The sequence below is a fragment of the Podarcis liolepis genome (assembly GCF_965112155.1).
Source record: "Podarcis liolepis genome assembly, chromosome: 6".
Classification (NCBI taxonomy): Eukaryota; Metazoa; Chordata; class Lepidosauria; order Squamata; family Lacertidae; genus Podarcis; species Podarcis liolepis.
The window spans coordinates 6,519,863-6,546,973 of record NC_139559.1 but is presented as its reverse complement, the minus strand read 5'-3'; the positions used below and the strand labels follow the sequence as shown (position 1 = coordinate 6,546,973).

Sequence of the window (27,111 nt, the reverse complement as noted above, 5' to 3'; positions counted from 1 at the left end):
GCTATCTGGGGAGAAAAAACACATTTTTCTAAGCAACAATAGCCTGCAATTTGAATGCTGGGGGGGGGGGGAGCAACATCCTTGAAAACAGAAGCATTTCCTTGAGGGGTAATTTCTGAATTCCACGCAGTTCAGTTAAAAATAGCCTGTTGATAGATTGGGTGGAGCTCCACTGAGCCTCCAAGTTCCCAGTCCATATGGAACATCTCTCTGAAGCAAGCCATGCTGGAACAAACCGGGGGTCTGCTGGAGCCCAGCCGCCCATGAATCCCCTCTGGTTTAGCAGGCGTTGTGCAGGAGATCTTCCTCCCGGTGGATCGCCCTGAAAAGTTCCTTTAAGATGTTTCAGTTCTTGCAGTTCTGCTCCAAGGAAAGCTTCCTTGCTTCTCCCCTCTTCCATTCACTGTTGAAATTCAGATTGTTGGCACTTGGGACTAGGAGGGCTGTGTTTTGGTCTTATTGACAAGAGTGTGACATATGCACTGATGGTTCTATGCACTGAATGGCCATGCTGCCTACTCTAAAGGCAACGAAGGCCTGTGTCCAATGCTTGCCCTACTCAAGGTAGGCCCATTGTAGGTAATGACTGGGAGCGGCCATTGAGACCACATAACACCGGTCTTGAAAGACCTACACTGGCTCCCAGTACGTTTCCGAGCACAATTCAAAGTGTTAGTGCTGACCTTTAAAGCCCTAAACAGCCTCGGTCCAGTATACCTGAAGGAGCGTCTCCACCCCCCATCGTTCTGCCCGGACACTGAGGTCCAGCGCCGAGGACCTTCTGGCAGTTCCTTCGCTGTGAGAAGCCAAGTTACAGGGAACCAGGCAGAGGGCCTTCTCGGTAGTGGCATCCGCCCTGTGGAACGCCCTCCCACCAGATGTCAAAGAGAAAAATAACTACCAAACTTTTAGAAGACATCTAAAGGCAGCCCTGTTTAGGGAAGCTTTTAATGTTTAATAGGTTATTGCATTTTAATGTTTTGTTGGAAGCTGCCCAGAGTGGCTGGGGAGACCCAGCCAGATAGGCGGGGTATAAATAATAAATCACTATTATTATTATTATTATTATTATTATTATTATTATTATTATTATTATTATTATTGGCATGGTTACCTTACTGCAATCTTAGGCTTGGATTCAGCTATGTACCCTACCCTGGAAGTAAGACCCATTGCATGCTATGGGCCTTCTGAGAAAGCATGATGAGTCTCTGTGACTGCGAGAACGACTTTGGAAACAAGTGTTCCTGGATATTGTTTCTCTTACCAAAGCATGCAATCGCATTCCCCTGCTGCTGGCTTATTTTCAATACTTGCCTTTTGGCAGCGGGAGCAGAGCAGAGACGCTGGCAGGCCTCTGGACAGATCCTGTAAACAGATCAGTTTTGTTTGGCCCTTCGCAATTTTTCAACTGTCTTTGCTCGGAAAGGGGGAGGGATATTTCCAAGTCGTAAATGAGAGGCAGACGCCATGCAATATTGTTCTCTTGGTGTATGGATGTGATGGCCCACCTATAGCTACATGCATGGAGATCTTGCATGTAAAGCTACCACTGGATGGCCCCAGCTTCATATGGATTGCAGAAGCTGTGAAGTGGTCAGTTTGTGGGGTGGAACGGCTTTCTCCCGGCCTCTAGAGCACTGTCTGGAGAAGGCAGCGATGCCCAAGAAAATATACCGTATTTTTCGCTCTATAAGACACACCAGACAACGAGACGCACCTAGTTTTTGGAGGAGGAAAACAAGAAAAAAAAAATTCTGAATCTCAGAAGCCAGAACAGTAAGAGGGATCACTGTGCAGTGAAAGCAGCAATCCCTCTTGCTGTTCTGGCTTCTGGGATAGCTGTGCAGCCTGCATTCGCTCCATAAGACGCACACACATTTCCCCTTACTTTTTAGGAGGGAAAAAGGGAGTCTTATAGAGCAAAAAATACGGTAAGTCGATCCCTGAAAGAGAGACCTAGTTCTCACTGAAATAGTAAACTGGTGTCTTGGCAGTACCACTTCATATTGCCAGTAGGGTTTGCATTACTGGCTATACACCATTTCCCCACCTCATAGAAAGCTAGCATCTCAGCCCTTCTCCTGGACAGCTAAGTTTCTTTCTGCAGGGAACTGTATTTTAATTTTTTTCTAGCAAGGAGACATGCGAGCCTCTACATGCATTCTGAAGTGGGTTGCAGCCCAAATAAAAGGTAAAGGCAAAGGGACCCCTGACCATTAGGTCCAGTCGTGACTAACTCTGGGGTTGCGTGCTCATCTCTCTCTATAGGCCGAGGGAGCCGGCATTTGTCCACAGACAGCTTCCGGGTCATGTGGCCAGCATTACTAAGCCGCTTCTGGCAAAGCAGAGCAGCGCACGGAAGCGCCGTTTACCTTCCCGCCGGAGTGGTACCTATTTATCTACTTGCACCTTGAGGTGCTTTCGAACTGCTAGGTTGGCAGGAGCAGGGACTGAGCAACGGGAGCTCACCCCGTCACGGGGATTAGAACCGCCGACCTTCTGATCGGCAAGTCCTAGGCTCTGTGGTTTAACCCACAGCGCCACCCGTGTCCCTATTGCAGCCCAGATAGCTCAGTCTAAAAGCACGAGATTCTCTTAGTCTCAGGGGCACGGGTACAAGCCCAATATTGGGTGAAAGATTCCTACATTGCCCGGGCCAGAGGGTTGGGCTAGATGACCCTCGCGGACCCTTTGTGACTCAGGCTTCGAGCCACAGCTTGAATCCCTTCATGAGAACCAGAGCATTTGCTGAGATTAATGTGCCGTTCAACAAGACAGCGTCCTTTCCGCCCACTCTTATTTGGACGGCGCTGCTTTCAATATAAACCATTAGCCAAGGCAAACACGCCTTGCTTATCTTTTGCGGTTGGTGCCAAGCTGCCATGAGTCTGCATTTTTGCGTGTGGCAAGTGAGGATCCCAGTTGCTTCACCATGTGTTTACTGGAGACAGGGCGGCTGGCGTCCCTTGTTTCGTTTCTTTGAGGAAGGTGCCTGGTTGCTCATGTGCCACTAGGGGGAGATGTAAATCCTGCAGCTCAACTGGAGAGAGGGCCACGATTCAGCAACTCTCACTCAGTGTACAGTGGTACCAGGGCCGTCTTAAGCATATGCGGTGCTGGGGTGCAAAGATCTGCCCGGTGCCATCCCCCCCAGGTTCCCCAGAGTTGTCAACCTTTTTTAAGGGGACTAACACCATGCTTTTCCCAGTAGTGATGTATGGAAGTGAGAGCTGGACCATAAAGAAGGCTGATCGCCGAAGAATTGATGCTTTTGAATTATGGTGCTGGAGGAGACTCTTGAGAGTCCCATGGACTGCAAGAAAATCAGACCTCTCCACTCTGAAGGAAATCAGCCCTGAGTGCTCACTGGAAGGACAGATCCTGAAGCTGAGGCTCCAATACTTTGGCCACCTCATGAGAAGAGAAGACTCCCTGGAAAAGACCCTGATGTTGGGAAAGGTTGAGGGCACAAGGAGAAGGGACGACAGGGGACGAGATGGTGGGACAGTGTTCTCGAAGCTACCAGCATGAGTTTGACCAAACTGCAGGAGGCAGTGGAAGACAGGAGTGCCTGGCGTGCTCTGGTCCAGGGGGTCACGAAGAGTCGGACACGACTAAACAACAACAACAACAACACCATGCTTATCTCTGCTCAGGAAAAGAAGAAAGGAAACAGGTGCCTGGGGCTGCAAAGATGAAGGAAACGGACTATGTGGGGAGCAGGATTTAAATCCACACTCACACGCTTAAAAAAAAAGAAATCCCCCATAAACGCTGCTAATAGAATCCAGCCAGATGGGTAGGGTATAAATTTTAATTTTAATTTTTATTATTATTATTATTATTATTATTATTATTATTATTATTATTAATTTTTAATAAGATATTTATTAAATTTTTCAAAGTATTACAAAGTAAAAATAAAAAAGATAATAAAAAATACAAAATAAAAATGGTTAAAAACAACTCATTCTTTCCATTACTTATTTTTCATTAGCTTATTTCCCTGACCTCCTCACGCCTCCCTTTTTTGTATTCCAGTTCAGTTTGTTGGTTCAGCAAATCCTTACCCTCTTTATTTATCCCAATCATTAATCTTAAAATATTATAACGTTGAATTTTTGCCTATTAATAATCCATTTTTCATATTCCCTTATAATATTACAGCTGAAAACCACTTAATTTCTATCCAACATCATTCTAACGTTCATTAATTTTACAATATTTCTGTAGATAGTCTTTAAATTTATTCCAATCTTCTTCCACCGACTCTTCTCCCTGGTCTCGGATTCTGCCAGTCATTTCCGCCAGTTCCATGTAGTCCATCACCTTCAACTGCCATTCTTCCAGGGTGGGTAGATCTTGTGTCTTCCAATACTTTGCAATGAGTATTCTTGCTGCTGTTGTGGCATACATAAAAAAAGTTCTGTCCTTCTTTGGCACCAATTGGCCGACTATGCCCAGGAGAAAGGCCTCTGGTTTCTTCAAGAAGGTATATTTAAATATCTTTTTCAGTTCATTATATATCATCTCCCAGAAAGCCTTAATCCTTGGGCACGTCCACCAAAGGTGAAATAATGTACCTTCAGTTTCTTTACATTTCCAACATTTATTATCGGGCAAATGATAGATTTTTGCAAGCTTGACTGGGGTCATTTACCACCTGTATACCATTTTCATAATATTCTCTCTTAAGGCATTACATGCCGTAAACTTCATACCTGTGGTCCATAACTGTTCCCAGTCAGCCATCATTATGTTATGTCCAACATCTTGTGCCCATTTAATCATAGCAGATTTCACCGTTTCATCCTGAGTATTCCATTTCAACAGCAAGTTATACATCTTTGACAAAATCTTAGTTTTGGGTTCTAACAGTTCTGTTTCTAAATTTGATTTTTCCACCTGGAAACCAATTTTCTTGTCCGAATTATATGCCTCCATTATCTGATAATAATGAAGCCAATCTCGCACTTTGTTTTTTAGTTTCTCGAAACTCTGCAATTTCAGTCTATCTCCCTCTTGTTCCAGAATTTCCCAATATTTCGGCCACTTGGCCTCCATATTGAGCTTTTTCTGTGCTTTTGCTTCCATCGGTGACAACCACCTTGGGGTTTTGTTTTCTAGTAAATCCTTATATCTTATCCAGACATTAAACAATGCTTTGCTAACAATATGATTCTTGAATGCTTTATGTGCTTTGACCTTATCATATCACAGATATGCATGCCATCCAAATACGTTGTTAAAGCCTTCTAAATCCAAAATGTCTGTATTTTCAAGAAGCAGCCATTCTTTCAACCAGCAAAAAGTTGCTGATTCATAATAAAGTTTAAAGTCTGGCAGGGCAAATCCACCCCTTTCCTTTGCATCAGTTAATATCTTAAATTTTATTCTGGGCTTCTTGCCCTGCCAGACAAATCTAGAAATATCTCTCTGCCACTTCTTGAAGCAATCCATTTTGTCCACAATTTGCAATGTTTGAAACAAAAACAACATTCTAGGCAAAACATTCATTTTTATCGCAGCAATACGACCCAGCAGTGAAAGCTTCAAGTTTGACCAAATTTCTAAATATTTTTTCACTTCAACCCAGCATTTTTCATAGTTGTCTTTAAATAAATTCCCATTTTTTGCCGTCATATTAATCTCCAGGTATTTCACTTTCTTAATCACTGTCAATTCTGTCTCATTCTGAAACCTCTCTCTCTCAATCGGTGTTAAATTTTTCTCTAAAACCTTGGTTTTTAACTTATTCAGTTTAAATCCTGCAACCTGACCAAATTCTTGAATCAGTTCTTCTTATTATTATTAATATACCACCTTTTCCTCCAAGGTGCTCAAGGTGGGGCACGTGGTTCTCCCTCCCATTTTATCCTCAAAACAACAACCCTGTCAGATAGGCCAGGCTGAGAGATGGTGACTGCCCCAAGGTCACCCAGTGTGCTTCATGGTGGAGGGGGGATTCGAACCCTGGTCCCAGTCCGACACTAACCATTACACCACAGAGGCTCTCTGTTTCAGCGTCACACATCTTAAATCTTTAATCTTATGGTGAACGTCATCATTGTTTTTTAAAATCATTTTTATTGGTTTTCCCAATACAACGTTGTAAACAAAGAATAAAAAAGTATATTCAAATAAAGAGATTCCTCCAGGTATCCGGACTCTTCCCCGCCCCATCCACCCCATGGTGTCCCATTTTGAACACTAATTACTGCATATTCTTTCATACTCCAATTTTTATATCAAACCACATTTTCCGTGGTAATTGCTAAACTACAAGTGAGATCAAAATCCTGCTAATGTTTCCATCTGCTTACAGTGGTCTCCTAAGTAACTTATAAATTTTTCCCATTCTTTTATAAACTTTTTGTCCTGTTGGTTCCCAAGTTTTCCAGTCAGATTTACTATCTCGGCATAGTCTATCAGCTTGCTTTGCCTCTCCTCTCTGCTAGGGACTTTGTCTTCTTTCCATCTCTGGGCTAGTAACATCTGGGCAGCTGCTGTTCCATACATAAAAAGTCTCTTCTGTTCCTTTGAGATATCAGTACCTATAATTCCTAACAGAAAAGGAATTAACAAAAGTTATTTTTTGTTAATTTGGTTTCTTAACAAAGAAATTTGGTTTCTTAACAAAAGTTATTTTAAACATTTTCTTCCTTTCATTATATATCATCTCCCAGAAAGCTTTTTTTACCTTACAAGTCCACCACATACGATAAAAGTTGCCTTCTTTTTCTTTACATTTCGAACAAGTATTTGTAGTTGTCCTATACGTTATGGTGAACATCATTTGATCCACCTGTCAAGCTGCCCCGCTCAGTTACTTTCCACATGCGTTGTGCAATTTTGAATCAGTGTTCCCATTTTTTATATATGGAAAACTGAGGCCAAGGTGTTGCACTCATTCATTGCACCTGTAGGTCACACCCAAGCACACCTCTGTTCTCCTGCATAAACTAGAACACGTCGTGCCTCTTGGATAAAGGGCAGGTCAGCCAACATAAGCTTTGTGGAAACATCTAAACAAAATGGGGCAAGCTCGGAGTTAGGCATATTTGGGACAGTAGCATTGCCCCCCACAGATTTTTTTACTGGGGAGGGGGAAAAGGGGGAGTGTGGGCTAGTTTTCCCACCCAACCGCAATATAAGGAGCATTTGCTCTCGTATCTCAGGTTCTACAAATGCTAAAAACTTTGGCAAAGTCTCTTGTTCAATGAAATCTTGCCCCACACCGCACTCCCCAATCAGCTCTGGGGATGCCCACTAATACTCAAGCAGTTTGGAGGAAGGAGAAAGGGGGGAAGTTCTGTGGTGCAAGCATAAATGTTCTAACACTTTAAAGATGCTCTCAAGGCAGAACTTTAAAAAAAATTCAGTACAATCACAGATAACTGGGAAACACTGGCCTGCGAGCGCTCCAATTGGAGAACAGAGCTATTGCACAGCCAACCTTACTGTATGCTAGTGAAACATGGACCACTTATAAACGCCATCTCCAACTCCTCGAAAGATTCCATCAATGGTGTCTCTGAAAAATTTTACACATCACTTGGGAAGACAGGCGAACTAATTTCAGTGTACTGGAAGAAACAAAGATCACCAGTGTCGAAGCAATGATTCTTCAATTCGTTGGACTGGTCATGTTGTGCGGATGCCTGATGATCGTCTTCCAAAGCAACTACTCTATTCCGAACTTAAAAATGGAAAGCGTAATGCAAAAGAGGTTTGAAGACTCTCTCAAGGCAAATCTAAAAAAATGTAGTATAAACACAGACAATTGGGAAACACTGATGTGCGAGTGCTCCAATTGGAGAACAGCCTCTACCAAAGGTGTCGTGGGTTTTGAAGACGCTTGAACTCAGGACGAAAGGGATAAACGTGCTAAGAGGAAGGCACGCTTGGCAAATCCACACCACAATCAACTCCTGCCTGGAAACCTATGTCCTCACCTTGGAAGGACATGTGGATCTAGAGTTGGCCTCCACAGTCACTTATGGACTCAATGTTGAAACCATGTTTATGGAAGACAATCTTACTCGGCTACGAGGGATCGCCAAAGAAGAAGATATGTTTTAACAGAGGAAGACCACTGGACGCTACCATTAAGGGGGTGGGCATTCAAATGAAGAAGAAGAAGAGAAGAAGAGTTTGGATTTGATATCCCGCCTTTCACTCCCCTTCAGGAGTCTCAAAGCGGCTAACAATCTCCTTTCCCTTCCTCCCCCACAACAAACACTCTGTGAGGTGAGTGGGGCTGAGAGACTTCAGAGAAGTGTGACTGGCCCAAGGTCACCCAGCAGCTGCATGTGGAGGAGCGGAGACCCGAACCCGGTTACCCAGATTACATGACTACCGCTCTTAACCACTACACCACACTGGCTGGGGATTTCCCCCCTTGGCACCCATTGATAGCAAGCAAATTTCTGCCCTTCATAGGCAAGGGTTGCACAAGGCAGAGAGGCCTTCTCCGATTTTGGCAACATAGTGGAATCTTCCAACTCATCCATTGGTTTTGTTAACTGGGAAAGAAGGAACTGAGCAGTTAGTCTTGGTATCTATTCGATTTTTATTTAGCAAGATTTATATATCACTTTGTCAAAATAATATGATTCTCTCAACGGTTCACATAAAAGATGTAAGATAAGTCACAAGCAAATACTGCTGAGATCAAAACATGTTTTGAAAACACCTGGCTGTAATAAAATGTATCACAGTATAGGGAAAAATCCTATATTTTTAAAGACAAATGTGCACCATAAAAAATGCACAAGTCTCAGTAGGCTCAAAAAGCACTTTTTAGCTGGCGCTGAAAACAGTACAAAGGAGGTTAATATTAATAGGCTGGGAGTTCCAGAAAACAGGGGATGCCAATATTGATTTCTTGCAAGTGTGTTGCAAACAAAGTGGTTGAGTATTGAGTGCTTTTCAAATGGATCTGGAGGCAGAGGAATTGAGAGTGGGTTTGGTTGTTGTTGTTTTGTATCTTGTTGTTTGGCAAAAACTTTCAAGGCCACTAAAAGTCACAATCCAAGGATGTGAACGTTAAACTTGCAACTCACAAAACAGCAGCAGTGAAAGCAGGCATGCGTGAATCCATAATAAAACCGAATGCCCTTGATTTCATGGAATGCTCTTTGTGAGATGGCTTTGTTTGCCGGCTGAAAACATACTCTCTCTGTGCAGGCTTTGGGGGGAGTTTAATAATAATATTAATAATATTAATAATTTATTATTTGTACCCCACCCATCTGGCTGGGCTTCCCCAGACACTCTGGGCAGCTTCCGACAAAAATTAAAAAGACATTAAAATGTCACACATTAAAAACAGGGCTGCCTTCAGATGTCTTCTAAATGTCAGGTAGTTGTTTATCTCTTTGACATCTGATGGGAGGGCGTTCCACAGGGCAGGTGCCACGACCGAGAAGGCCCTCTGCCTGGTTCCCTGTACCTTGGTTTCTCGCAATGAGGGAACCACCAGAAGGCCCTCGGTGCTGGATCTCAGCGTCCGGCAGAACGATGGGGGTGGAGACGCTCCTTCAGGTGTACTGGGCCGAGGCCATTTAGGGCTTTAAAGGTCAACACCTATATTATTAGAAAGGCAGTTCTGAATATCAGAAGAGCCATCCTGTTAGATCCAGCCAGTGGTCCATATTGTCCACTGTTCTTTCAGTGACCAACCAGCTGCCTCTGGAAGGCATGCAAGACAGATCTGAGAAAAACAAGAGCTTTCTCTCCACTTGCAATCCCCATCAGCTTGAATTCAGAGTGGCATCTTTGGCTCGGCGTTTCATCTGCTCCTCTTGTTTCATTAATTGGATGGCAGTCACCTTTTATGTTTTGAGGATTTGGCATGCAACCCTTCCCTGCAAAATACTGATGCAATCAACAGCACTTCTTGGCTGAGTAAACCTCACCTGGGAATTTCAACTGTGCTGTTTCAGGTAAATGTCTCGTCGTGAGGAGGAGCGATTGCCTCTGGCTTTAAAAGAGGCTGTTGCGCGACCGCTCCTAAAGAACACAACTTTGGATGAAACTGGGGCGAATGTTTATTGCCCAGTTGCCAACATTCCTTTTGAGTACAAGGCGATCAAGAAAGTAGTCGCAGCACAATGATAGAGACAGGCTTGTGGTTTCAGGGTGGAACTGGCCTTGCCCTCCCTGACAGAGAACCTTTATCAGCAAAGGGACGTCGAGAGTGTGACCTTGCATTTAGCACGGCCGCACCAGAAGTTTGCAACACTGCTCCTAAGGAAGTCAGCCAGACGCCCACAGCCCTGATATTTCATTTTCAGCTGAAAATGTGTTTCTTTTGACAAGTGTTATTAAAGAATTGATACGATTCAGCTCGGTTGGCAGAGAACGAGGCTCTTCATCTCAGGGCTGTGAGTCCAAGCCCCATAGTTGGATTCTATGACTCTATGTAGTGTTGGTTGCTTGTTCTGTGTTTAATAGTTTTATGATGTTTGAGCGATTTCATTGTACATAGACTTAATATTTTTATGAGCTGCCTGTTTATAAATATTAATAATGGTAGCAATTGGGACGTGGTTGGCGCGGTGGGTTAAACCACAGAGCCAAGGACTTGCTGATCAGAAGGTCGGCGGTTCAAATCCCTGAAATAGGGTGAGCTCCCGTTGCTCGGTCCCTGCTCCTGCCAACCTAGCAGTTCGAAAGCATGCCAGTGCAAGTAGATAAATAGGTACTGTTCCAGCGGGAAGGTAAACAGCGTTTCCGTGCGCTGCTCTGGTTTGCCAGAAGTGGCTTAGTCATGCTGGCCACATTACCTGGAAGCTGTAGGCCAGCTCCCTTGGCCAATAAAGCGAGATGAGCACTGCAACCCCAGAGTCGGCCACAACTGGACCTAATGGTCAGGGGTCCCTTTACCTTTACCTAATGGTAGCAATCAAAATTAGCAGTGTAGGAGAATAACATTGTCTGCACCAGACAGAGGGCCTTCTCGGTACTGGCACCCGCCCTGTGGAACGCCGTCTCATCAGATGTCAAGAAAATAAACAACTATCTGACTTTTAGAAGAAATATGAAGGCAGTCCTGTTTAGGGAAGTTTTTTATGTTTAATGTTTTGTTGTGTTTTTAATATTCTGTTGGGAGCTGCCCAGAGTGGCTGGGGAAACCCAGCCAGATGGGCGGAATATAATTAAAAATTATTATTATTACACTCAAGAGGTAGCATAGTAAGTGTCTCTTGTGAGTGTATTGTACACAACCCAGGTGCCACCAGTGAAAAGGCCCTGTCTCCTCACCTCCTATAAAGGCCTGTGGAATGGAAGGTGAGATTTAATTCTGATCTCATCTTTGTGTGACGGATCCCAGCAGAAGTCACTGTGGCCACCTTGCCTTGTCATTCAGATTGTAATCCTCCTGAGGCAGGGACCTTCTTAGCTCACGCCACCCAGTTAAGTTAGTGGTATATGCTACAGTACTAATAATGTTTAAGAACAATAGATGATATGCCTTGTGGGACACCTTTGGGTGAAGAAAGGGCTAAGGAGTAAGCCCTACACAAAGATAGTCGGATGGCATCTTCCTTCTGGCAGCTCCTGCAGCCAAGCTGGTGCCAAACATATTGCTTTCCTTTCTTTGGGATCACATCAGCAAGGCTGAGAGGAGGGGTCTTTTTGTCTGGACAGACCAGGACCTCCAGACACACTGCCCAGGCGTGCACCCTAGGGGAGTCACTTCGGTGCTACAAAGACAGCAGGGAAAAAATCTGAATTACATTAAATAACATAGTCACTTTATAGCCACAGACGCAGGTCGCGCTGTGGGTTAAACCACAGAGCCTAGGACTTGCCGATCAGAAGGTTGGTGGTTCGAATCCCCGCAACGGGTGAGCTCCCGTTGCTCAGTCCCTGCTCCTGCCAACCTAGCAGTTCAAAAGCACCTCAAAGTGCAAGTAGATAAATAGGTACCGCTCCGGCGGGAAGGTAAACGGCGTTTCCGTGCGCTGCTCTGGTTCGCCAGAAGTGGCTTAGTCATGCTGGCCACATGACCCGGAAGCTGTACGCCGGCTCCCTCGGCCAATAAAGCGAGATGAGCGCCGCAACCCCAGAGTCGGTCACGACTGGACCTAACAGTCAGGGGTCCCTTTACCTTTACTTTACAGCTCTTCCCTAGAGTTCTGGGTTGATTTAGCAAAAGATGTGTTAATATGTGTTAATATCCCTCCCCCCATACATGGTGTTTCTTGCATAGCTCATCATCTTTGTAGCTCATCACGGGTGCGAATTGCACAATTGTGTACTTCTCCACATTAGTTGGCCTGGTCATGTGAGGTTGGTCAATCAGTAGACGGACCAGACGACTTCATGTATTTGAGCAATTTAATTTCCAAACTTTTTTAGGCACTGTTGCCTTGGTTCCATAAAATCACCCCAAGGGCCCCCGCCCTGCCCTGCCGATCAAAGGTGTTATTCAGAATAGCAGTTTTCATGAGCCACCAGGGAACATGACGCAGTAAAGTTCAAAACAGTTGCACGTTTGTTCAAAAATCCAAAAACTGGGTTTCAAAGGAGGCTATCTCCAGTTCCAGGCCATGGATGGAGGTGGACGAAACCAGGAAAGGAGATTGACAGCTGTCCCAAAAGAGAATGCTGCTTCAGCACCAGTAATTACAGGCCGCTTAGTTCAGGTCTCACCAACCAGATGTTTGGACTACAACTCCCATCATCCCCAGCCAGCGCAGCTGATGGGAGTTGTCCTCAAAAATGTCTGGAGGTCACCAGGTTGGCAAAGCCTGATGTCGTTGATGTATTGCTTAGGAAGAGGAAGAGTACAGGAAAGGATGAGACAACAGTGTGAGATATCACTGCTAGCACACTTGCTTCTGCTTCCTGGCATGTGACCTTGGGGGGGGGAACCGCAAGGGCCCCCAAAATATGTTTTGTATGAGAAACCTATAAAAAGCCCCAACTGAATGAGATATTGGTGTTCTGTTAAAATCCTTGGTTCATAATAGTTTCCTTTTGTTCATAAAAGACACGTAGCCTAGTTGCTGCTTGGTTGCTGGAAATACCAGAGATAAGGCATTTGGGGAGGGAACTTCTGAAGAGTAAAATTATGGGAGTCTGGCTATGCCAGCTTACCAAGTACGACTCCCCTTATGTAGGCTTGTTATCTAAGTGAACATAAATCTCAGACTACAATTCTCCTTTCGTTAGTATGTAGGCTTGTATCTATGTAGGCTTCAAAAGTTTAGAAGCGAGGGGCCCTGGAAGGGCTGGACACACATCAAGTTGCAGGCTGGGCATCCAGAAAGTTGTACCCAATGAGTTATTGCCAACTACTCTCTGCTAATGTTTGCAGCGTTTTGATTGGATCTTATATGAATTCTTTGTCTGCAAACCCATCACTTGGTAAGACAGGCAAAATAATGCCAGTGTACCGGAAGAAGCAAAGATCACTGGTGTTGAAGCAATGATTGGACTGCTCATATTGTGCGGATGCCTGATGATTGTCTTCCAAAGCAACTACTCTATTCCGAACTTAAAAATGGAAAGCGTAATGCTGGTGGTCCACAAAAAAGGTTTAAAGACTCTCTCAAGGCACATCTTTAAAAAATGTAGTATAAACACTGACAATTGGGAAACACTGGCCTGCAAGTACTCCAATTGGAGAACAACCTTTACCAAAAGTGTCATGGGCTTTGAAGACACTCAAACTCAGGACGCAAGGGAGAAACGTGCTAAGAGGAAGGCACGCTTGGCAAATCTACACCGTGATCAGCTCCCACCCGGAAATCTATGTCCCCACTGTGGAAGGACGTGTGGATCCAGAATTGGCCTCCACAGTCACTTACGGACTCATTGTTAAAACCATGTTTATGGAAGACAATCTTACTCGGCTACGAGGGATCGCCAAAGAAGAAACCCTATAAAAGGTCCGGTGTGTGTGTGTGTGTAACACACGCCCTTTCAGCCTTTGTGGAAGTGACTGCGCTGAACCTATTTACTGCAGTAAATAAATTTTGGGCTCTTTCTTCAACCCAACTCATGAGTAGTTAATGGTACTAGCGAGACAAGCAGATTTGCCATGCAACAACCTAATCAGCTTTTTCTTAGTCCCCATTTTTGGCAGCTTGGTTTGCTTGGACAGCCAGGGCTCCAGCAGGCATCCTGAAAGGGGCCTTCTCCATCTTGGCACCCATTGGCACCATGGAGAAGTCTACAGATAAAATAGGTAAAGCATGGCTTCAGTTTCCCAAACAACTAGCTTTTTAAACTGCACAACAGGTTATCAACAATATCAGACCATGACTCCATGGTGGAGATAGTTACAACTTTCTTTTTATTTTGTAGATGGCAGGAAATATTTATTACCTTCTGAGGGATGCAAATAAGCAAACATTAAAAATGCAGCATTTTTTGTTAAAACTGGAACAGGATCACCACTTTGCTGCTTGTTGTTGTTGTTTAGTCGTTTAGTCGTGTCCGACTCTTCGTGACCCCCTGGACCAGAGCACGCCAGGCACTCCTGTCTTCCACTGCCTCCCGCAGTTTGGTCAAACTCATGCTAGTAGCTTCGAGAACACTGTCCAACCATCTCTTCCTTCTCCTTCTCCTTGTGCCCTCCATCTTTCCCAGCATCAGGGTCTTTTCCAGGGAGTCTTCTCTTCCCATGAGGTGGCCAAAGTATTGGAGCCTCAGCTTCAGGATCTGTCCTTCCAGTGACACTCAGCACTCGGGGCTGATTTCCTTTAGAATGGATAGGTTGGATCTTCTTGCACTCCATGGGACTCTCAAGAGTCTCCTCCAGCACCATAATTCAAAAGCATCCATTCTTCGGCGATCAGCCTTCGTTATGGTCCAGCACTCACGTCCATACATCACTACTGGGAAAACCATAGCTTTAACTATACGGAGCTTTGTTGGCAAGGTGATGTCTCTGCTTTTTAAGATGCTGTTTGTTGCTAATCTGCCTTTGTTTATTTGGAACAGAATCTGTGGGCATATCCGCTCTGTGTGCAAAAGACTTTCTGTACAACTGGAACCCCGATTTGTCAGGGCTCTCAAAATGTATCTCCAGTTGAATGTGCCAGTGGTGGGGTGGTACCAGCAGTTACGTTGCCCACTGAGCATTCCATGTTTGCAGTGCTTCTCTTTGCAATAACAGTTTCATTAGGGGAAAGCTTGCGGGAATCCCCCTTTGACTTTCTTTCTCTTTACCGCAATGCGTTCTCATCCTCTTTCAGGCAGATCCACCCTTTGTATCTGATGGGTTTCGTTTCCCACAACAGACCCTGGGGCATGTGATGGCTGTAATTTATCCGAGAGGGCAAGCAGCCAGTCAATTTGCTGAGAGTGCAGAGTGAGGAAGCTGCAGTGGGTGGCGATGAGGGGAGTTTATTCTTAGATGTCTTGATGGCCCAGATGGACGGCCTGCGTTGGGGCTTATGCAACCACCTCAAGGAGGAACATCCAAGGCTGGGGTAGCTTAACCTGAGGCTAAGCATGGAGGAGAAATTCGATTCAGGGCACATTTGAAGGTGGACTTATCAGATTTGCACTCTACTCTCCAAAACAGATATCCTTCCAACTTTGAAATTACCCGAATTTTGCAATGCAAAATTCCAACCAAGCAATGTTTGCAAAAGCGCATCTGTTAGGAGGAAGTGTGTGAGAGACAAAGACAATATCAGGGAAAATAACATATTGCAATGCGTTGTAGAAGGAAAAATTGCTTCTGAAAATGTGCATGCTAAACTGAATATACAATTGTACCTTGGATCTCGGACGACTTGCAAGATGAATGTTTTGGGTCCCGAATGCCGCAAACACGAAAGTGATTGTTCCAGTTTGCGAACATTCTTTGGAACCTGAATGTCCGACAGGGTTTCTGCAGCTTCTGATTGGCTGCAGGAGCTTCCTGCAGCCAATCAGAAGCTGCGCCTTGGTTTCCAAACATTTTGTAAATCAAACGAACTTCCAGAATGGATTCAAACCTTCCAGGGTACCACTGTAAAAGCATGTTTGTTAGAAGAAATTCACACTAAAATGCAGATTAATTTCCATGAGGTTTTTTTTTAATTATTATTGCATGGAGAGCTTTGAGAAACAGAGAACCAAAACTCCCATCTCCACCCACCTCCTCCCTGCAGCTTTCCAGTCGTTGTTGGACTGTCATCAGCCCAGCCAGCCAATGTTCATGGATGGCAGGAGTTCTAGTCCCGCAAAATCTGGAGGAGGGCAGATTAGCTGCCCCTGCACTAATGTTTTGCTTTGCAGCAAGATAATTACAAGCTGAGGAGCCTCTGCTCACATTAGCGCCTAGGATCTGGGAGTGTAGGACTAAGGCAGCTTTCCCAGACCTGGCGCCTTCCAGGTGCCTTGGACTACAACTCCCATCTGCCCCGGCCAGCTTGGCCCACCTAGTCCAGCATCATGTCCTCACGGTGACCCAACCAGATGCCTGTGGGAAACCCACAATCAGGATTCAAACCCAAGAGCGTTCTCCCCTCCAGTGGCTTCCAGCAGCTGGTACTCATAAGCATTGCTGCCTAATCTTATTTTAAAGCGATCTGATTTGTTGACCACCCCTGCGTCCTGTGGCAGTGAGTTCCACAGTTCATGCTCTTTCTTTTATACGTCCCGGATCTTCCAACATTCAGCTCCACCGGCGTTCTCATGCTGAGGAGGGAAGAAAAGCCTTCCTCTGCCCTCTCTTCCCATGCCAGGTGTCTGCCCACCTCTCTTGTGCATTGCCCTTTCTCTGCCAGGCCCCGGACACGCTCCAAATGTCAGGAGCGGCTGCCTGTGGCCCTCCGCCAGCCATTTTTTGGTGTCTCCGGAGCAGAGGGGCTGCTTGGGAGGCTGTGCCGTGCGACTCCTCCTCTCTTTACAAAGTCAGTGCTATTAATATCAGGTAATGAACATAATCTCTAGGTTAAGCTATCCTCTTATGCGTGTTGGCTACTCTCTCGTTCCCCGGGCAGGGCTCTCTTTTCCCTCCTTCTCTCGCTGTTGACACCACACCGGACTTTTTCGGGTCTCCTTGAACACTACCAGTTTGTAGGTTCTCCCAAGCCCCTGGGTGGTGTTTTCCACCCCTTTCCTCCCCTTGTGATCAGAGTGGCGAGACCCACGTTTCGTTTCACTGTAAAGGCCAGAATGCATGTAGTCAACTTCCTAGGGACTCTGAATTCTTTGAGGCTGCGATGAGACACACACACACACACACACACACACACACACTCCACAAGCCAGCTCTCCCAGAGTCAAAAACACCTGAAGCCTTTCTGCCACTTCCACAGTCACCCCAGACCCTTCTCCGGCTAGGGGGAGATGAACAGATCCCCTGTATATTCGGGGGTCAGGATCTCTGGCTGCTGGGCCCTCGGACCTGAAGGCAGGTGAGTGCTTTTGTCCCGTACCCCCCCTTTCCGGATGTAAATTAACTCTCGGATGCAGGATGGACGAGTTTTTAGAAGGCTTGGAGGAGGGGGTGGCGAAGAGAGGAGAGGGGAGATCCGCTTTCTGGATTGCAAAACAAAACACTTGTTTTTGGAAATTTCAGGAGCAGCGCATTAGAGAACTGGCTGTTTCGCAGATATCGGGAGGGTGCAATGCGGGGGGTGTGTGTGCGTGCAACTGGGCTTTTTTTGGGGGGTGCTGCCTTTCATTCACCTGGGCTGGTTCTTTCTTTTGTGAACTGATTCACTGCCCCACCCCCTTAATGGTAACTAGGGAGCAAAACGTGTTTCTGCGGGAGAACGTGCTCTTCATAAAACATGCATCCTTTGGTCAGCCGGAGGCAGGTGGAAAGGTTCTCAACTTGCCCCTTACTGGACCTATGAGCTATCTGGGGAGATGAAAGGTGGGTTTTGATGCATCATTTGAGCCGAAAGACTATTCTGCGCTGTACTGATGATAACAGGTGCATGGTAAAGGGGTTTGGATGTTATTCCACATTAAATCTCAGAGGGTGGGGAGAATGATCGTTCCCTCTAATTCTGATGTTCAAGCTGTGAGTGCCATTGCTTGTGTAGTCAGAATAGACCCACCCACACACGTAAGAGAGAAGTATCTGCAAACTTGGAGGATCCCAAAGTTTGCAATAGAAAAAAAAGTTTGCTTTTTTAAAAAATGGTCAGGAGTTGGTGGGTGGAGGGCAATACAACCAAATGAGGAACTGGGCATGCTTACTTATTGCAGAATGCTGACAGATTGTGGTTGAGACGGAACGGAAAACTGAGTAGGAGGGGGAATGGAATGGAGTATCCTGGAGGAACAGAAACACTCCATACTGCAACATTTTGTTGCAGATCCTACTTGTCTATTTATGGATTTGTGTGTGTGTGTTTGCTTGTGTTTCTGTTGTTTCTTCCCACCCCTGTTTTCAAGATGGAAAAATAACAGTATTATTAAAGATATCACTTCACTTCGCCCTAGCGAACGCCATACCTTCCAACTCTCTGATGAATAGCTATTTTTTTCACTGCATATTTGGCTTGCGGGTGTATATGATACAAGAGTTCATTCCCTTTCTTTCTCCTTTGACAGCGGAGACAATAATTTTCGGCAACCTTGCTGGTGTCTCCTGAATTTTGACCTTTTCACCATTAATAGTATTTTGGAGAACAGGTCGTTCGGCGTATACTCGGTTCTGATGTATATTTTGCTGTAGGAGGCTTAGTTTGGACAGAATCGAATACAGTGGTACCTCGGGTTACATACGCTTCAGGCAGGTTACATACGCTTCAGGTTACAGACTCCGCTAACCCAGAAATAGTGCTTCAGGTTAAGAACTTTGCTTCAGGATGAGAACAGAAATTGTGCTCCGGCGGCGGCAGCAGGAGGCCCCATTAGCTAAAGCGGTACTTCAGGTTAAGAACAGTTTCAGGTTAAGAACGGACCTCCGGAACGAATTAAGTACTTAACCTGAGGTACCACTGTATACCCTTTCAGAGTTAATGCCAAATACATTACTTATGAGAAATGAGCCACCATGTTTGCTAGAAGACCGTAAAAATCTGTGTCCTGGGCTTTTTAGACTCGTCTGCCCATGTACTATCTGAAACCAATGGGGCGTATTGCTTGTCACATGTGAATTCCCTGCCCCTCAGCTCTCCCACCCCACTGCCAGTGGGAAGTAGGGGCAGCAATAGGGACAAAGGCATCTCACACAAATTACCTGTAAATATTGGTGCTGCCGAGGTGCCCAAAGTCCCCTCTGTGTCCCTCTGGAGATTCCAGTGTTCAGATGCAGCAGAAGCAAACTCCTTGCGCATGAATAACAGCTACCAGCGAGCGTCATGGATTCCTGCCTTATTCCTCCCTCCCTCCTGTTGTTGTCGCCGCTTGCTCATGTCAGCGTCGCTCTGGGAACAAAGCACACTTGTTAATTGCCGCCGCAGCGTTATTCTGTCTCTCTGAGGGAGCCGGTTGGTGGTTATTTTGCAGCTGAAATGCATGTGTGCTTCCCCGGCCCCCAGTGCCTGATTCCATATTCCAGCGGATCGATGTTGCTAGGAGCAAAGTGCGAGCTGCAAGGAGCCTCTGTGTTGCGCTCACAGAGATGCCCTGCAGCTGCCCTGGCAAATTGTGAGGGGGCCCCAGCATTGTGCTTAAAAACCACCTGTCAGATGGCAGTGGTGGTTGCTCGTGAGTAACCAGTCAGGGCTCCGACCTGTCTTTTACAGGTTTTTATTTTGGTGCAAACTATTTACAGTGCAGAACCACAAAGTTCATGGCTGCCTCAATCACTAGCAGAATCTAGTGGTCGTTTCTGGGCCCTCCCACAACATAATACTTTAGTCACCCCCAGCCTTTTCCTTCCTTCTTTGCATTTTACACCTCTCTGCAGGGTAGGCAATGGAAGAGGCGTGCTTCCCCTCCTGGCCAGCTTGACCAGGAGCGGTGCTGAGGCTCCCGGCAGCATCCTCTGGTCCTTTCCCCTCTTCCCCATTGGAGGTGTGGCTTTCTCCACCACAGGAAGAGGAACTGCTTCTCAAGATTTTTGGAGGTTCCCTGTAACCCAGCTGCCCCTCAGCTTCCCTTCCCTGCTCCGATGGCAGTCCCCTGACACCACCCTTTAAAAACAGGGGTGCCAGGAGTGGGGGACCATTAGGCAGAGTGAGGCAACCAGCTTAGGCGGCTGTTGATGGAGGACACCAAACGGTAGCAAACTGTGGGCTATTTATTATGATAAGAGTCCGCTGGATCAGGCCAGTGGCCCGCCTAGCGCAGAATCCTGTTCTTCTCACAGTGGCCAACCAGAATCAGGATTTGAACACAAAACCACTTTCCCCTCCTGTGATTTCCATCAACTAGTATCCAGAACCGTGGCTCAGCTTCAGATTTAGGGTGGTGCGGTCTGAAGGCAGCCCTGTGTAGGGAGGTTTTTAACATTTGACCTTTTGTTATGTTTTTATATGTGTTGGAAGCCGCTCACAGTGGCTGGGGCAACCCAGCCAGATTGGCAGGGTATGAACGCATTATTATTATTATTATTATTGTTGTTGTTATTAATAATAATAATAATATTCAAAATTGAGAATACAGTCATACCTCAAGTTACATTTGCTTCAGGTTGCGTGTTTTCAGGTTGCGTCCCGCGGCGACCCAGATGTACCAAAAAGGGTTACTTCCGGGTTTCATGATTCGCGCATGCGCAGACGCACAAAATGACGTCGCACGCATGCGCAGACACAGCGAATTGCGACCCGCGCACGTGCAGATGCGCAGAAATGGGTTGCGTTCTTCTCAGGTTGCGAGCGGGCCTCCAGAATGGATCCCATTCGCAACCAGAGGTACCACTGTAAACATAATTGAGAAGATTCATTTGGGGGCACCAAATTTTAGCCTTGCTCTGGGCACCGTTTTACCAAAGATGATCAAAGTCTGTCTGTGGCGGCAGAGCATATCCCTCATGGCCAGTAGCCACCTGTAGCTGTTATGGGTACATTGATTTATTATTACTGCTCGGTAGTATACACAAACCAAGGGAACATAGCAACAACACTGCTTTCTGGCTCTTGGGCCCTAGTCACTTCCCAGTCCTCTCCAGTGGTTGCGAGAAGACAAAGCTTGAAGGTCCCTGGGGTAGCTCTCAGTGGAGGCCAGGCTACTGATTCGGTGTCTGGATAGACGCTCCGAAAAGGAGGCTTGTGTGAAAATCTGGATCGAAGGAGGGGAAAGTGTGGGAAGGCAGTGATGAGGAGAAGAACGTCATACAGACATCGGAGAATTAATGGAGGAGGTGCAGGAAGAGGACTATTCTCATGAAACAACAGAGTGGATGACCCTTTGTCTGTGCGCACGGGCAGTATCAACACACAGTGAACAAGGGATGGCTAGCCTTTGGATTCCAACCCCCTCTTACCCCCCTGTCTTATTTTTCCTGCTGGTTGGGGCTGATGGAAGTTGAGAGTCCTGCAATTTCTGACGGACAGCAACTTCCCTGCTCCTGCAGCTGCTGGAGCAGACCTTGAAGTGACATGCGGCTGTGAAGAGTGTTCGCATGTTGCAGCAAATGAGTGCGCACTCGAAAAGGGATGCTCGCATGTTAACGTTCAGCAGGTGTACAATCTTTGTCCTTGGTCTGGGAATACCACTGTCAGAACCTCACCCTTCTGCTCATCGGAGATGCAGGATAATTTGTTCAGAAAGCACTCTCAAACTGCAGAGCCACTTCCTTCGGCATCCAGCCAGAAGTTTGGGTTTTCAAGCCGGCACCGAGACCACAAGCAGAGTGGGGAGGGGCTCCCTCTTTCTTTTCCCTAATTGCCCTCCACGTCTGAGTGTTGGGGTGGGCGAGGTGGCTGTCCAATGGCAGCCTGGTGAGGTGATTCCTTTTAATCTCTCCTGGCAGCGTTCCAGGTGTTGCTCTCATTGCTCCCCTCCGGCAGGTTTGGAAAAGTTGCTGGTGCAGCGCTGAGCTCCCCTTCTGTATTCTGTGTAACACCCCTGGCTCTCAAGCTGTCGCTATAAGTCGGTTGGTGGGCTCTGTGTGTTTTGCATGTATCCATCTTCAAATATCTGAAGGGCTGTCACACAGAAGATGGAGCAAGCTTGTTTTCTCCTGCTCAGGATGGTAGGACTCAAACCAATGGCTTCAAGTCACAAGAAAGGAGATTCCAACTATATAATAATAATAATAATAATAATAATAATAATAATAATAATAATAATTTATTTATACCCTGCCCATCTGGCTGGGCTTCCCTGGCCACTCTGGGCGGCTTCCAACAAAATATTAAAATACAGTAATGCATCAAACATTAAAAGCTTCCCTAAACAGGGCTGCCTTCAGATGTCATCTAAACGCCTGGTAGTTGTTGTTCTCCTTGACATCTGATGGGAGGGCGTTCCACAAAGCGGGCACCACTACCAAGAAGGCCCTCTGCCTGGTTCCCTGTAGCTTTTCTTCTTGCATTGAGGTAACCGCCAGAAGGCCCTCGGAGCTGGACCTCAGTGTCTGGTCAGAACGATGGGGGTGGAGACGCTCCTTCAGGTCTACTGGACCGAGGCCGTTTAGGGCTTTAAAGGTCAGCACCAACACTTTGAATTGTGCTTGGAAACGTGCTAAACATCAGGAAGGTCTCCCTCAGATGGTTCTGGACTCTTCTTCCTTGGAGGATTTTTAGCAGAGGTTGGATGGACATCTGTCATGGATGCTTTAGCTGAGATTCCAGCATTGGAGGGGGTTGGACTAGATGGCCCTTGTGGGTCCCTTCCACCTCTACAATTCTATATGAGGCCCCCGCTCCAGGCATATGCTCTTCCCTGAAGGGAGCATGAAAATCTTTCCAAGAGGCATCTTCTCTGGAATATTTCAGCTCTCTTCTCAGCGGCCCTGGAATAAGCCAAATGCCGAGTACTGTATGCATAATGATAGAGTCATACCTCATGTTACATTTGGTTCAGGTTGCGCATTTTCGAGTTGCGTCCCGCAGCGACCCGGAAGTACCGGAAAGGATTACTTCCAGGTTTCGCCGCTTGCGCATGTGCTCAAAATGATGTCATGCGCAGAAGCGGCGAATCGTGAGCCGTGCAGACGCGGGTTGTGTTCTGCTCATGTTGCGAATGGGGCTCTGGAATGGATCCCATTCGCAACCAGAGGTACCACTGTAGTAACTTCGTTATGGGAACCCAGGGAACTCTTACAAGGAGCTTTCCAGATGTTGAGTTTCCTAGATCAAAGGCAAGGGGGAGCACTTTGCAAGACGGTTTTCCAGCTTTGCAAAACCTGAGCAATCAGATAAGAAGAGGGGAGGGAAGTTCGAGACTGCTTTTGTTTACCTTGGTACTCCTTGTGCAACTTTGAAACCCAAACACATGACCTGTCCTTAATGTAAGAGGCAGAGCTGTCCTATACACCAATTACAGTGGTACCTCGGGTTACAGATGCTTCAGGTTACAGACTCTGCTAACCCAGAAATATTACCTCGGGTTAAGAACTTTGCTTCAGGATGAGAACAGAAATCGTGCTCCGGCAGCACAGCGGCAGCAGGAGGCCCCATTAGCTAAAGTGGTGCTTCAGGTTAAGAACAGTTTCAGGTTAAGAACGGACCTCCAGAATGAATTAAGTATTTAACCCGAGGTACCACTGTACGTCTGAGGAGGAGACAGACGCTGCTTCCATGCCCATGTGGTGGGACTGCAAATTCATGGGGAAGAGAGCCATTCATGGCTGCTCAACATGTTGGCTCTGCCCTGCCCCTACAGTCGGAGGCAGCGATGCTTGTGAAGAACACTTTCTGGAAACCGCCGGAGGGGAGAGGGTGGCTCTTGTACTCGGATCGCGCTTGCAGGTTTCTCTCCATGGTCAGCCACTGTGAGAACAGGGTGCTGGACGAGCTGCTGGAAACCCACAACCAGAAAATGGCAGCAAAAGTGGCCTGCACGCCCCCTGTCATCGCTGGAAACCATGGGTGATTTTCTTGTACCAGTGTAATGAAAGTTCCACTCACTCTACGTGGGGCTGCCCTTGAGACTGACCCAGAAACTCCAGCGGTGCAGAATGCTGCAGCGAGACTCCTTACGGGTCTTCGCCACGGGATCACATTCACCTGGTGCTATACTGGCTCCCAGTGGAGTACAGGATCAGGTTTAAGGTGCTGGTTTTAACCTTTAAAGCCCTATACGGCCTAGGACCCTCGTACCTACGGGGCCGCCTCTCCTGGTATGTCCCACGGAGGACCTTACAGTCTGCAAATAAAAACATCTTGGAGATCCCAGGCCACAGGGAGGTTAGGCTGGCCTTGACCAAAGCCAGGGCTTTTTCGGCTGTGGCCCCAGTCTGATGGAACGCTCTGCCACAAGAGACCAGGGACCTGCAGGACTTGACATCTTTCCGCAGGGCCTGCAAGACAGAGCTGTTCCACTAGGCCTTTGGCCAAGGCACAGTGTGACCCCCTCCTTCGGTAATCCTCATAGAACTCTAGCCCAATGGTTGCCATTAATTTGATTTCGAATTGATTTTAGAATGAATTGGTTTTAGAATGCTGTGTTACTTTTATTGTTGTTAGCCGCTCTGAGCCTGGCTTTGGCTGGAGAGGGCAGGATATAAAGAAAAAATTATTATTATTATTAATTATTATTATTATTATTATTATTATTATTATATGTCAAATCCTACAGTCCCATGACCGGGATAGGATCGTGCCCCACGGCTGGGAAAACTTCCATTCTAGAGAGAAGACTTCCTCTCTTTATCTTTTCTCCTACTGCTCCTCTGCCTTTTCACAGCAGCCTGGCATGTGGAAACCAAATAGGCGAAGCTTCTCTTGTCAAGAAGACACCCGGCAGGCTGCTGTTAAAAGCACAGGTGTGGGGCCGGTTCAAGTTTCGAAAAGGAGGTCACCCTAAAACAACCCCAGGTTTAGGAACACAATCCCAACCACCTCTTTTCTTCAATATTTCAGCCTGACCTTGGGCTTGGAGACCACATTTTTGACTCCCTGGAAAGGGGAGAAACTTTCCCCGCAGTTACTGGGTAGGGGGGGGGTTGGATCTCCTTACCTGTACGCAAAGGGGAGGGGTCCCCCCTCTCTGCTTTCATTTGCAGGGCACTCTTATAAAGTCCCACTTTTGCAGTGTTGCTGTCGCCATCAGTGCATTGGCAAGAGGATGTGAGCCCAGGGTGGAAAATGGGAGGCGGAGCAGAGAGAGGCCGGCCGAGGGGAAAAGATCAACTATAAATAACCTGTCCTGTCCTGTCCCCGGCTCAGTGAGCTGCTGTTTTGCTCCAAGCGGCTTATCCCGTTGGCCTGGGTCCATTGGGGGTGGAGAGGGGCGGCTGCGTGCCTGCCCTGTGTTTGCCAACCACGAAAGAGCTCGTTGAGGAAGTTTATCTGCCCTGCTCCCAAAACCGCGCAGGGATTGATGGCTGAGAGAACCTGCTTCGCTGACCTTTGCCAAGTGCTTCGTTATCGTATAAATATCAGAGAGACGGTAGCCTGCAGAGCTTCATCACAGCGCCGCGGTCCGGCTGCGATGGCCACGTCGGTGCCAAACACGCCGTTTGTGTCCCTCTCTGCCCCCTCAGCTGCCGGCCAGAGGGCAGGGTTCGATATACAAGTTGCAAGAGCCTCTGTGGCAGAAGAACGGGGGCTTTCTCTGGCCCCCAAGATAGCATCCGCACCGTATTTTATTTTATTTTTAAATTATTACCAGTTTTCACATAACAAACTATTCAAACAAATCATCATTATTCCCCCCCATTTTTCCCTACCACCTCCCCAACAAATGCCTACGGCTTCCCTCACCTCCTCTCTCTGATTTCTCAACCAGTTTTAACTTCTGCCTATTATAAAATTTTATACATCCTTATATTATCTATCTACTATGTTGACCCTCCATAAATTTGTGTATGTTTATTCACAACCTGCCAAGGAGTCCAGTTCATTTTGTTGTCTTTTAAAATAGTTTGTGAAAGGTTCCCATTCTTCTTTAAAGTCGCAGTTGTCCTTGTCTTGTAGTCTGCATGTCAATTTTGCCAGTTCTGCATAGTTCATTTGAAATATACTCGGAGTCGAGAGTGGATTTCATGCTCTTTATTCAGCTCATAGTGGTGAGGAGGAATGGAAGTTCCCCCACAATATCTGCTTTATATACATTATTTACACAATGGGCTGCATGTGATTGGCTAATTCCGGGATTCTCCTGTAGGCCAATCAGGTTGTGGATTCACTTCCACCTGGAGCTGGATTGGGTGGCTCCTGCGGACCAATCATACTGCTGCATTGTTCTAGGACCAATCAGACTGCTGCATTCTGAATCCTATTGTTCTAGGGCCAATCAGTCTGCTGCATTTTGGATCCTATTCAACTCAGTAACATCATTCATTTCTCTTGCCACTGTTCTTTGGTCTGGGTTTCCTCATTCTTCCATCCTTGTGCAATCAAGACTCTTGCTGCTGTTGTTGCATACACAAATAATTTCTTTCTTTCCCTTGTCAGGTCTTGTCCTACAATCCCTAACAAAAATGCCTCCGGTTTTTTTTGGTAAAATTTATTTTGAACATCTTCTTCAACTCATTATATATCATTTCCCAGAATTTTTTAAATTTCATCCCGCACCGTATGTTTAAAGCGCTATGATACTGCTTTAAACCGTCATGGCTTCCCCACGGCCACCCAAGTATCCCGGGAGCTGTAGTTTGTTCAGTGTACTGGGAGTTGTCAGGAGATTCCCCAGTCCCCTCCCCAGAGCTACAATTCCCAGAGTTCCCCGTGAAGAGGGATGAATGGTGAAACCACTGGGAATTGTAGCACTGGGGCTAACATCTTGGATGATTTGAGCCCCTCACCTGAAGCAGGAGATCAGGTTGTTATTTCTACTGCCCTTCATTTGAGTGTCCCAGGGCAACTTACAGGTACCTGTTACAAGGGGGCATGTTCACTTTTTTCAACTTTCAAATTCCAAAAGCAAACAAGCAAAGTTGTAACATGGCTCAGGAATTCAAAAGGTATTTTGATTAAATTAATATAATTTCGGTTTGCTTGGTAAAAGTAAAACGTGCGTAAAATTGCACGGAAATCTTTAAAACTGATTTCCAGGTACTTTCAATCAGAGTATTATATTATCTATTATTATTATTGTTGTTGTTGTTGTTGTTGTTGTTGTTGTTGTTAGGATTCAGCA

General features: G+C 46.3%; 1 protein-coding gene and 1 long non-coding RNA gene across 7 annotated transcripts in view; one reads left to right on the top strand and one right to left on the bottom strand.

The window, feature by feature from the left end:
- UCKL1 (uridine-cytidine kinase 1 like 1) overlaps nt 1-27,111 on the top strand; it is a 76,972-nt gene that overhangs the window by 6,220 nt on the left and 43,641 nt on the right. For 2 of the 5 annotated variants that reach the window (XM_083507485.1, XM_083507486.1), the window contains exon 1: nt 16,933-17,375. The exons of 1 other annotated variant lie outside the window; for it this stretch is intronic. In XM_083507485.1, coding sequence (XP_083363611.1) covers nt 17,308-17,375 — 68 coding nt within the window. In that variant the 5' untranslated portion in view covers nt 16,933-17,307. Of the gene's footprint in view, nt 1-16,368; nt 16,889-16,932; nt 17,376-27,111 lie in introns of those variants that run through there. 2 more of the 5 variants (XM_083507482.1, XM_083507483.1) reach the window with 2 other exon arrangements.
- On the bottom strand, nt 6,068-25,152 carry LOC310708905. Of its 2 annotated transcripts, none has more exons than XR_014527190.1 (3): nt 24,988-25,149; nt 19,157-19,343; nt 6,068-6,566 (listed from the first exon to the last, which is right to left on the bottom strand). It is a non-coding gene; the product is annotated as an uncharacterized lncRNA (long non-coding RNA). The 2 variants fall into 2 exon arrangements; XR_014527189.1 differs by lacking the exon at nt 6,068-6,566 and adding an exon at nt 18,611-19,036 and having other exon boundaries at nt 24,988-25,152.